This window comes from Cyprinus carpio, chromosome B9 (assembly GCF_018340385.1).
Source record: "Cyprinus carpio isolate SPL01 chromosome B9, ASM1834038v1, whole genome shotgun sequence".
Lineage (NCBI taxonomy): Eukaryota > Metazoa > Chordata > Actinopteri > Cypriniformes > Cyprinidae > Cyprinus > Cyprinus carpio.
In genome coordinates, this window is record NC_056605.1 from 15001945 (window position 1) to 15014397 (window position 12453).

The 12453-nt window shown below is 35.9% G+C and overlaps 1 protein-coding gene across 1 annotated transcript; it reads right to left on the minus strand.

Annotated features, from left to right (window-relative positions):
• Window positions 1-7251: 7251 nt before the first annotated feature.
• LOC109068397 (putative methyltransferase DDB_G0268948) lies at window positions 7252-12434 on the minus strand. The gene is made up of 6 exons (XM_042731131.1): window positions 11488-12434; window positions 11230-11390; window positions 8643-8856; window positions 8208-8311; window positions 7647-7784; window positions 7252-7539 (listed from the first exon to the last, which is right to left on the minus strand). The coding sequence occupies exons 1-6, from the start codon at window positions 11596-11598 to the stop codon at window positions 7443-7445; spliced, it is 825 nt and encodes a 274-aa protein (XP_042587065.1). The 5' UTR covers window positions 11599-12434; the 3' UTR covers window positions 7252-7442.
• Window positions 12435-12453: the final 19 nt, after the last annotated feature.

Genomic DNA, 12453 nt, shown 5'->3' on the forward strand with positions numbered 1-12453 from the left:
AATTTGAATGTCTTTAATCGCTAACTGTTATGAATCATGTCTGCAAAGTTCAAGTCCAGGTTAATGTGAACTAACAAGCAATTAAATACATGCATTCCTAAACAAACAGCATCAAATTATGACACACTAAGCAGTACTGACTGAACTCCACTAGACAGAAAAATTAGGCCAATGGACAAAGGCGAGTAACTCTTAACAAAAGCAGCAACATATCTGAACCTGTTTCCCTCAATACAAAAGTTCATGAACTCACAAGCAAATGGAAAATCTAGCACATTTACAAAATAAAAATAAAGTTCAAAAGTTCACATGCAAAATGGCAGCAGATTGCTTAATTGTTGGATGATGGTTTGTGACTGGTGCACAATGATGTGTTTTGTGTAGCACAGGGTGTGATATTTCTGCATCAATGTGCCTTTACTTTCCAGTTATCTTACAGCAGACCTTCTGTCTCCTCTGTTACTAGTCATTAGGTTTTCTTTCATCAAAAAATAACTACAACAAACTTAAAAAGGGATCCATAGGCAAGCAATTAGGGCTACAAATGAATGCTATTCAAATGCCAATTAGAGCCACAATAATTGTAGACAATGCATTTACGGCTTGACCTAGCCTACTCAAAATCCCTGAATAGACAACAACCTGCTTTTGTTTAAAATATGTCAGATTGTTTTGGTCAATCTGTGGTTCTTATGAACTTTAGCCCAACTCCCTTTTTCAGGCCGCAACTTGGTGTTTAGGTTAGCCTAATGCATTAATCTTAATCTAGTAAACCATGCTTCATTGTTTTAAGTAGACAATCTCTTGGCTATTACGTTGGCAATTAAGATTAAATTGTTATTCTGGTTACAATGAAAAATGCATTAATATTAATGCTGATTAAAATTAGCAACATTGGGCACCCCTGCTACAGTGAGAATATTGTGTCTTAAGTTTGGATTTATCACTCAGTGATTGTTCTGCTTTCTTTACAAAGTCAAACTAATGAATATATGAATGTTATTTCCCATGTTTAATATAAAATTAAAATATAATATTTATATACGAAAATCTGAAAATTACTGATATGTTTTTGCATGAAATTAGTTTGTCTATTTATTCATATTTGTGAGCAGCCCTTGGCGCTCCCACAAAATGACAAAATAAGTCATAATAAAGTTTTAAAAAAACTTCAAATGCAAGTGGTAAAAGAAGATATATCTGAGAGGCATTTTAACATCAGGAAACAGTAATGACAATTACCGACAATTATCACCAACAACACATATGTTTGGTGGAAATAGGGCCAACAATTTTCCTTTGAGTTAAAGAGTATTCAGTATTTTTTTCCTAGTGTACCTTAAAAACCTCTAAATAATTATCTGTATATGATTAACTAACCCCTCTGGATGTGAAGTTCAGGACAGCATGTTAATGCTGGTTGTGACATCTTGTTGGCCTATAAGGAAGACCTGTGTTGAAAGATACATAATGTCTACAATAGCTGAACTGAACTGTGTCCACCTTGTTGAAAACATTCACCTCATTTCAATTTGTTAGCAAAGAATGTTATTTCTCTTAAAATGACTTAAATACCCTGGATTTAATAAACCTATATGTCACACAAATATACACTACCACCCAAAAGTTTTTGAACAGCAAGATTTTTTATGTTTTTTAAAGAAGTCTCTTCTGCTCACCAAGTCTGCATTTATTTGATACAAAGTACAGCAAGAGCAGTAATATTGTGAAATAGTTTTATTATTTAAAATAACTGCTTTTGATTGGAAATAATTATGCACTGAATATAACACATTTTTCACTTCCAGCCTTCATGAATACTTATATATCAATTATAAATGATTAAATACAAGATTAATAGTAGTTTTTAAGATTGATGTTGTTTGGAATTGGTAAAATGTGCTTGGAAAAAAATATGATCAGAACATCAGCTTGAGTATAGACTGTATAAAAACATGGACGTAGTGTCCGTGACGTCACCTGTAGTTTTCTGAAGAGCGTTTCTAAAGCTCAACGTGGGCGGACCCAGTCGTCTCCATCTTGGCAGCGCATCACCGCATGTCACTCCCGGATCATTGAAAATGGGCAAAAAGGCAGGAGCTGGTTGCTGAAGCCACGCCTACCTAGCTCGATGGCAGTGTCAGCAGTGGCAATCCACCTGTCACTCAAGTGGCCACTCCCTTAATTATGCAGAACTTTAAGGCTTAAACGGATGTGTTATAAAACGGATGTATTATAAAAAAAAAATCACCCCCCTCACAGTTGTCATGAAGGGCAAAATTAGCTATATAGACCAAAATATTTTTTTGTACCAGGCTGTAAACATGTCTTTTTTTCTGCTGTAAAGTTGGACATTTTAACATGCGGAGTCTATGGGATTGACTCCCTTTTGCAGCCAGCCTCTAGTGGCCAGTCGATGAATTGCAGTTTTAGTCCTTGTTGGCTTCAAGAGAGAGAGCAGGAGGTTGCCGCTTGATTTTTCCTGTGGTAATGCAAGGAATGTTGTGATTGGTTATCAAGGCAGCCAATCAGAATTTAGCAGCCTGGTCTCTGATTGGCTGGAATTATGGCATATTGTAATGCTGGCTTGTGTTAAACAAGCGAGCTGTTAGCATTTAGAGGGCGGGCATCAGGTGAATAAGCAAGTGAAACATTGCACGGCAAAAAGAGAAGGTCTGCACAAATCCAAAAAAAATTTTTAAATGCAAAATTGATTTTCGTTAGCTCAGAATACTTTCTTCTTTGCGAGACAAACATTTTCTCCACAAAACTCTGTTCGTAGGAGTACAAAACACACTTTTGTGCACTCAAAATATGATCTTTCGCGCGTAGAATTGTGGCATAGATCTTATCCCATACCAGGCCACTGGGAATTCTCCTGGTGTTCCCGATGGCCAGTCCTGGGTGTCAGGACCCTTACAAGACAATATTACATACCTTCTCGCTTTGTTTTCTGTTATTTTCTACCTTTTGAATGGACACAGTCTGTACCAAGTGTGTGTGTGTGTTTGTTTTTTTTTCATTATATGATGAATTGTTTGTGAGAGGTGTATTACAAGGAAAATAAATTGTACATAGCAGGTCAGTAGTAACCAGAGCCTAAGGTCACAACTACCTCTAATGCGGAGCAGCTATGAGAAACTCAATAGTGTGTTTCATTTCACACCCTGCCATGATATATGAACATGAGGCCCTGCTACCCATGAGGACTATTGCCCCTCATGACAAACAATTCTCATTTAATCTGATATGGTGGTATGATATTCCCCAGCAGCAGGACTTTTGAAAATGCTAGTATCTGCAAGCACATCAACAATGATTTTTTAAATCTGCTAATTTTATTCTTTAAAGATTTTACTATGATAACTGTGAAAAAACAACTCTATCGCTAACATTTATCTTCATTATCTAAAATCACTTTAAATATGTGGGCAAATTATATCCAACAGTCATAAACTGACTGATTTTTTATCATATCTGCTATAAAATAATAGATGAGCATACTATGTTTCAATGTTTGAACTATAGCTCATGGATCATGTAGATACTGAAAATATATATTTATTTGAATATGCACCTATAGGTTAAACTATGAATTATGGATATGGGTTTGAAAATCAGATTTTCTAGGGTCCATCTGTTGATATGCAGTCTTGAGACACCTCTTATGAATAATCCTATTATCTAATCAATTATGCATGTTTCGTCATCATTCTTTTAAAGCCAGACCTTCAGATGAAGGTCTAGAATTCATGGCAGCTTTCATTGGCCAAGGCCTGCCCATGAGGCCGCTTGACTGACATGTCAAACAACCAATCAGTTTGTTTCGTTCAACGTCACGTTTCGAGGCGTGGAAATGTCACCACAATAACAGACCGGTGTGTAAAACTCTCGGATATATATATATTTTTTTCATGAACTTTAAATATTTCACATACTTTTGAAAATCCAGCATTTAGTTGATCCTGATAAGCGCTCGTCGTCACAGTTTTAAACACGGTGCCTTTCTTCTTTCGTGAGGTGGTTTGGCGCCACGGTATCTTTGTTCCCAGGCGGAATGTTAAAGTACACGACATACACTTCTCACGGAAATCCTGTAGGATTCAACCAATCCGATGACGACTTCGACACTCCTGAAGTGATTCCACTTTTGTGTACCATATGCATCAGACGTTTAGCCAGTGCTCCGTGGGCGTGACGTCTGAAGCTGAGACTAGGGCTGATGAGGCAGAGCTCTTGCAAATGGACTCAACTTTTTTTTTTTTTATTAGAAAACCATATCCTGTCATTTGAAAGCACAGAGATGAAGAGATGAATGTACCTTAAAAGAATACATTGTGTAACAAACAACACACTTTTTCTAGAATATATAATTTTCTAGCAATATCCATAAGACATGCTATAGAATTGCACTCACACTTAATTTTTTTTAGCCCAAACTTATTTCAGTGCAAATTAGCTATAGTTTATTCATCAGTGAAAACCTCATGAGCTTTATGAACAGAATAGCTGCACTGGCTTTATTAAAAGGTGTATGGCATATACTGGGAATGCTGTGCAGATAAGCTTCATTTGAAATCAGAATCCCACTGCCTATTTTATTAAGAAGCCATGTTCAATAAATCAAACTGAGCCACACAAATACTGCCTTTGTTTAATGAAAGCATTTTCTATCTAACAAAATGCTGCTCGTTGATAATGAATGTCTGTTTGTCCTTTTGTTCACCATGTTGTTGCATATGTTTAGTACTGTTCATAACAATTTTAGTGTTGCAAAAAGTTTACTTAGCATCTTTTCACACCGATATGAGAAACTAGGGCTCAAATTTTAGTATGCGAGAGCTACAGGAAAGGTGAGCCCAGGTCTCAGATCCTGTGTGTGTGTGTGTGAAGGTGCAGATGATTCAACAGCTCAGGCCCATCGGCTCAGTCAGGATGAATATATTTCACAATGGATTAAAATGTGGCGTGTGATGGGTCACTGTGTATTCGGACGGTTCAATGTCAGATAGAAGGGGGTGGAGGCGAGTAACAAAATATGCCAGAAATGTTTAATTTCGCAAAACTGTTTATTTCAAGAGGATTCTGCTATCTGCTGATCATGCTATACTGGAAATTATAATATTCTATACTTATTGACCCAGACGAGGGCAGAATTTAAGAATTGTGTTTTCCTTTGTATATACTGAGGAAAACGTACTTCCTACAAAGGCAGAGAATTATAGTGTAGCCTAACATTCAAAGTTCAATATAAGCAAAGCAGTATGGACAGCAATTGTGACATACTTTAGAAAAATAATTGACTGAGTCCTTTAGAAAAAATAAATGTGTTTGCAGTAATATACAGTGAATTAAGTGGCCTTAACTACTATGTTCTTACATAAAAAATAAGTACAATGTATGTATTATATTGCAAAACACTTTTGCTGCTATTGAGGTGGGATGTGGGTAAGGTTAGGGACAGGTTTGGTGGTATGGGTAGCTTTAAGGATGGGTTAAGGTGTAAGGAATGGGTCAACAGTGTAATTATAATTGTATGTACTTAATAAGTGCATTGTACCAAATGATTAATTGAAATGTAAGTACATAGTAGTTAAGGCCACTCAATATTAAGTGGAACCAAAAAAATAGTTCATTGCAACGTACAAAGCAATCAGCCCAGCAAAAAGACAAACACTGCAACAATTTACAGTAATTAATACACTTTTGTTATCCAAGCCAGTTTCTGCTGGATTTAGTTCATCATATTGTTTACATATAACTATATCTCATTCAGATTTCACACAGATTATACAGACACACTGCAAAGCTGAGGAGCTCTAGCATTGTTGAGCAAAGTTCCCTAGCTGCAGTGGAGCATTACCCATATTAGCGGACCGATATAATATACAGTGTTGCCATGGGTGACAGCGAATATTAGGAAATATCAGACCACTGAATGACATTAATCAAGTATTAAAGAATTAGTTCACCCAAAAATGAAAATTCTGTCATTAATTACTCAACCTCACGTCGTTCCAAACCTTGTAAGACCTTCGTTCATCTTCGGAACACAAATGAAGATATTTTTGATGTAATCTGAGAGCTCTCTGACCCTGCATAGACAGCAACACAACTGAAATGTTCCCAGACCCAGAAAGGTAGTAAGGACATCATTAAAATAGTCCATGTGACATTAGTGTCTCAACTTCAATTTTGCGAAGCTACGAGAATACATTTTGTGTGAAAGAAAACAAAAATAACATAACTTATTCAACAATTCTTCTCCCCGAGTTAACGTCTTCCAACATTTTGGAGAGTACCATGATGCATTTCCCCAGAACGTATTCAACGTAATTAACATTTAAACTTGTGTTTAAATACACACATTTAAAACTTGATGTATTAATAAGAATAAGTAAGTCAACTGTTTGTGTAGTGTAACCTATCAACTGCCTCACATTTGAGCATAGGCACTTAATTCTCTTACATTCACTGTCTCATGTGCTATCATTTGATGTGCATTACTTTTCTAGGTAAGCGATTTGAACACAGATCCTGTCATACATTCTTTCCATTCACCTTTTGGCTATTTGTGCATGATCAGCTAGCTCTAAGACACACAATCCCAAACCACTAACACATTTTATTACAATATATGGTCTGGCTTGTAGGCCTACCCAAAAGAGAACTATGACAATTACTGTCAAAGACATTTGTAAATAAAAATATAAGTAAGCATGATTTAAAACCTCACAGTTTAAAAAAACAAACAAACCAGTGGTTCAAGCAAGCACTGGATTGCTTCAGAGAATTGCGGTACACATTATGAAGTGTACACAGAAATGTAACTCTCAGTTTCCGTTGTTTCTGTTTGTTCTTGAAGCTGTGTATTGAGCCTGTGTTAAATCACTGTACCGTGGAATTGGTGATCGTGTCATCACAGGCAGCTGCGTGGATGTTTGGTAGACCTGCTTTTCTCTCGCAGGTACTGCTGCATGATCGAGTCAACACTGCGCCCTGGTGGACGCTCTTTTTAAATACACTGCTTTACACATGGGTCAGTGAAAGGACGGTGTTTGTCAGCGTCTGTTCATTTATTCAGACAAACATTTAATATAGGCTGCAATTTATGCACAGAGACAATGACCTGAATACATATCTTCTGTAATGATTTGGATTTTTAACTAAATAACCTAAATAAAAATAATAAAAAAATCAAGTTTAACTAAAATTAAATTTATTTTTGAAAATAATGATTAAGATCTCATGTGTATGGAAACTTTTTATTTGATGGTTATGAAACTTGGTGGCTATGGAAATTAGTAACTCAGCTGATCATTCTCGAATATGTGACCATGGACCACAAAACCAGTCATAAGGGTCAATTTTTTGAAATTGAGATTCATACATCATAAGCTTTCCACTGATGTATGGTCAGTTAGGATAGTACAATATTTAGTTCAGTCATTTGCAGGCTTGCAGGCTAGAAAATAGAAGTATTTAACTTCCATGATAACTTCTGTCTCCGAGGATGTCACACCCATTGCACGCAACAGTCTTGACAGGAAAAGTGTGAGAAAAAGAGAAAGAGAGATAATGTGATACACACAGGAGTATCCTATATATTACACAGAAATTACATAAGAGAACTCTAAGTCTAATACCTTTGTTCAGTGTCCTGTGAGAGTCGTCTGGCCTCTTCTGGATATTTCTTTAAGAATGTCTGGAAAGTGGAGAAAGACTCCACCATGCCGATGTAGCCAGAGACGGGGACAGGCTTCCTCACCCAAAAAATGTCCTGCCTAGAGACAAAACACAGTTGCAGTCCGGCTTCTGATTGGTCAATGCAATATTCCAGCCGTGTTATAAACAACAAAGTAACAGCATTTTTTTTTTTTTTTATCATGGACAGCAACAGTCTGTTATGCCAGGGACATTTAATGAATAAAATTACATTTAAATGTTCAAATTAAAATCCTTCTTATTTTCTAATGTAGCATCCATTACATAAAAGGTGTTCAAGGCATAACAAGCCCTTGTTACTGTATATGGCAATAACTGTGGTTATAGTCGCAATATAACAAATGCTACTTATACGTAGGCTAATAAAACCTTCTTCAGTTTCTAAACCTAAGACTGATTGCACTTTGAACTGTCTCTCTTGACCTACTTAATTATCTATAAAATGAACATTTTAACAGCTAGTTTGTATACAACTACATTACCATTCTTTGACTGGATACTGGAGAGAGTTGTATGTTTTCTTGTAAAGTTCAAAGGGGCTCGAACCTAGGCAAGGGCTCCGGAAAGGCTGCAGGGCTGCATAAAACTGTAATGAGACAGATGTATATGCACATGTAGCAGAATTTTTGTTAATTTATGTCAAAAACATGTAATATATTATGAACTATTTGCAGAACAAACAGTGAACTATAAGTTTAATCAGTCTAGTACTGTTAAATGCTGTGAGTAATGTTTGTTTACTAAATTATTTAATACTATGAGTTATGGGTCATATATGAGCAGAAATTTAGATATTTTTGGATCATTTTCCCTTTTCTTTCCAATTCTAAAATGTTCTCAGATTATGTGACATACACAGATGTTTAGACAGCTGACAAGCATTGAAATGTCAGAAATGCCACTGTTATGATTCCCACCTCTTTACAGATGTGGTTTAAAGTCTCTGAGCAGTCTCCATAGCTCAGCTCCATGTTCATGGTGTAGTTGAGAATTGCAAGGCAGCCATGAGGCTTAAGCACTCTGTGAGCCTCCTGAAGAAAACGTGAACTGTCAAACCAATGGAATGCAGACATGGTTGTCACAAGATCTACAGAGCCATCTTCAAAAGGCAGCTCTTCAGCCGGACTCTCCCTTTGTGTTTCCAATAAGTAAAAGAGAAGCATGTGCATATGAATGGATGAAACTCATGAAGAGAACAAAATCAAGAGCATAATCACATTATTTCACCTCTAAAATATTTTTTATTTTTTATTTTGGCACATTAATGATTGTCATTGCTGTAATACAGTAATGAGAGTCATTTTGTCTGGACATACTTAACTTTTTCTCTTTTAAAAAAACAGGCAATACAACAAATATTATAATGATATATTGCTTTAAAAAATACAACTCAAAAGTAAAACATGCACACACAGAGAACTCAGAAATCTCTGGAAAATGTATATATTTAAATGTTAATAAAGCAACAGTTTAGTAATGTTTAATATAGTAATATATAGGATGCCCGCCCCTTGCATATTGTTTTATGAAATATTTTAGAATTTTGGACGAACGCTTTCAACTTTTTTTTTCCTTTGTGTAAATCTGCAGATTGTCCCCCCAAAATCAGCACAGAAAATGGGAAACCGTTAGCAGATTCTAGCTGCTGAATCATGACAAAAGTCATGCAGATCATTTGTAAGTCACTTTGAATAAATGTTTCTGGAATAAATTAATAAATGAATGAAATGTAATTCATATGAAAAACAAAACTCTATGAACAAAACTTTTTCCATGATTAGTTTGATATGCTGTGCATATGCAGGGGTGACAGAGATGTCTATTGTGACAGAAATGCCATAATGGCCGAGTTCCATAATGAATATACTGTAATGCCATAATACTCAGCTGCACAACTTTTCAGATTAACACTTAATCTGAGTGCTATGTGTTAATGATTGTATAATGTCTGGGTGATGAAATGTAAACAGACAGGATATTTACACAAAGTAAAGCTGTCACCAGGGCTGGGGAGTAACGAAATGCGTTACGTAGCCTACTTAAAATACAAAATATAAGTAGGCTAACTCTATTTCGTTATAATTTCATTTTAAATATGTGATAATCAAATTACAGTTACATCCGAAAAGTATTTTAGATTACCAAAGTGATTACTTAGAATTTTAATGTCATTTCTTAATGTATTATTTAAGGGTGGGGATCTTAACCAATAAGGCAACTGATTCTCCGTTGAAATTGCGTGCAGCAGCCTGTTCATTTAGCAACTCTTGGTGAGAGTGCATACGCTCATCGCGAAACAACAACAAAGCCATTCGCGTAATGCATTTCTCTCGTGGAAAGCCATTTACCTATAAATCTGAAAAAGGAAATCTACAGCTAACATCTCAGCGCAATGCAGTGCCTACCTGCAACAAAACTTCTATCAGCATCGAAGGATTCAATGTCTAATCTGAAAAAGCATCTTGAGGGAAGTTATTCTTGATCTTTGAAAAATTTTATCCCGTAACTATAGGCCTAATTAAATTGAAAACATGACAACGAATTCTCTTAGAACTAATACTTTGCATTCAATTAATAGATCCATACGAATCATGCATGAAATAAAAGTTTATATATTCAAACGATAGCTTTGTGTGATTAACAGATGAACTTGAAGTCTTTATTCATTCGAAATGTTATCTTAGGCGTAATGCGAGTTCATTATCCGATTCGTGAACAGATTATTCTTTTGATTCAATCTTTTGAATGAATCATTTATTTTGTTTAACGATACCAGTGTGAATGGTTCACATTAAACTGGATAGATCTGGGGGGTGTTTCCCAAAAGCATCATAAGCAAACTGTGTTTGTTAAATTACAATGAACTGTAACGACATTAAGTTACGTACGACCGTAGTTGCTTTGGGAAACGAGCCCTGTCAATTTTGACTCAGCGATTCTTTTGTGCCGATCGCTTCTCCAGAGAGAATTATCAGTGATGTAATCACTTAAAGTTTGGTCCATTCATTAAACAAATCCATTGAATAACTTGGAGAACTGTGCCAGTTGTTTTTGGCTACTTTTATGATATGTTTGGATTAATTTTGAAGCTTGGAATGCAGCATGAAACAGCACGGAATCCCATTCATTGTATTCAAATCGAATTTAAATTGATTGGTAGATTTAAATGGCACAACATTTTTTTGTTGTTGTTGTTCATAGGAATGCTGTGGAAAACTGATGTTGTTAAAAAATAAAATGCAAGGAAAACGCAAATCTAATGACTGGTAGATGTCACTTTTCTTTAGAGTTGGAAACATAAAAACGACATTAATAGCCTATGTTCCTTTATGTATAGTTTAAGTATTTCAAAGTATTTAGATTAAGTTACTAAACCTGAGTAATCTAACGAAATACATTAATGATTGCTTTTTAAAGCATGTATTTTGTAATCTGTAGTGAAATACATTTTAAAAATAACCTTCCCAGCCCTGGCTGTCACACATGCCTAACTGTCATGCCCACCTGTAAGAGATGTTTGAAACGTTAACATGTTTCCTCCCCATCTCCAGTTGAGCAGGACTGATGTCTGTCCCGACCACACGAGTAAAATGTGGTGCTAGGAGCAACGTTCCCTGCCCTGACCCACAGCCAACATCTACTGCCAGGTCATTGGCTGAATTTTTCTGAGAAAATGCAGTGAACAATAAATGCAATTGTAAATAAAATGACAAAGATGGCAGACTGATGAATAAAAACAACAAACAGTTATAAAAGTCTTACATTACTCCTGTGGAATTGTAGAACCTTTTCGATGAGCTCTTCAGAAGGAGAAATTCGGTACTTCCAGTATAAGTTTGCATGTTCTTTATCTTCAAACAAACGTACAGCCATTTTTGACAGCTGTACAAGTCAGAAAGCTGCAAGGATTTAAACAGTCAGCATACTAGCCCGAGGAAATCAAATTTGGATATAAAGGGGAGGAGTCATCTTAGGTTTCAAGCTTTGCTTCTTTCTTCCCACACTGAGATATAGTATCAACCATGCAAATAGCGCAAAGCTGTTTAAAACATTCCTTTGAGGCAACCACAATGTGCCCAGTTTGCTAATGAGGACTGTAGGCTCGCACAGACACTTTTCACGTTCACTCTGGACTAAAAGTTCTTTCAAAATTAATAAACATCTCAATGACCGGAAAGGGATCAAAGGTTTCCAGGCTAACCAGATGTTATGCTGAATAAAATATTCATAGAAACATAAAATAAAACATTCACAGTGATATCAGGGCATGGAAAAAATGCGGTCTCAATGTTAGCATGATTTTGAAAGACATCTCTGTTTAGTTTAGAATCATGAGATCTTTTGCGAAAGAAGTGATGTAAGCAGAAAAGTTAATGAAAATGGTAATACCTTACAAAATGAAAAGAGAGCACATAAAAAAGGCATAATGATTATCTGTAGATGCTGATACATGCTAAAGAACCACAAACTTATGTGAATGTAAAGTGTGTATGTGAATGTAATTTGTGTATGTTAAAGGGATACTCCACCCCAAAATGAAAATTTTGTCATTAATCACTTACCCTCATTTCGTTCCAAATGCGTAAAAGCTTCATTCGTCTTCGGAACACAATTTAAGATATTTTGGATGAAAACGGGGAGGCTTATGACTGTCCCATTCACTGCCTTGTGGCGTGGCTGACACAGAAGAGTGTACGCTGGCTACGTTCAGCTCATATTTTCCAAAAT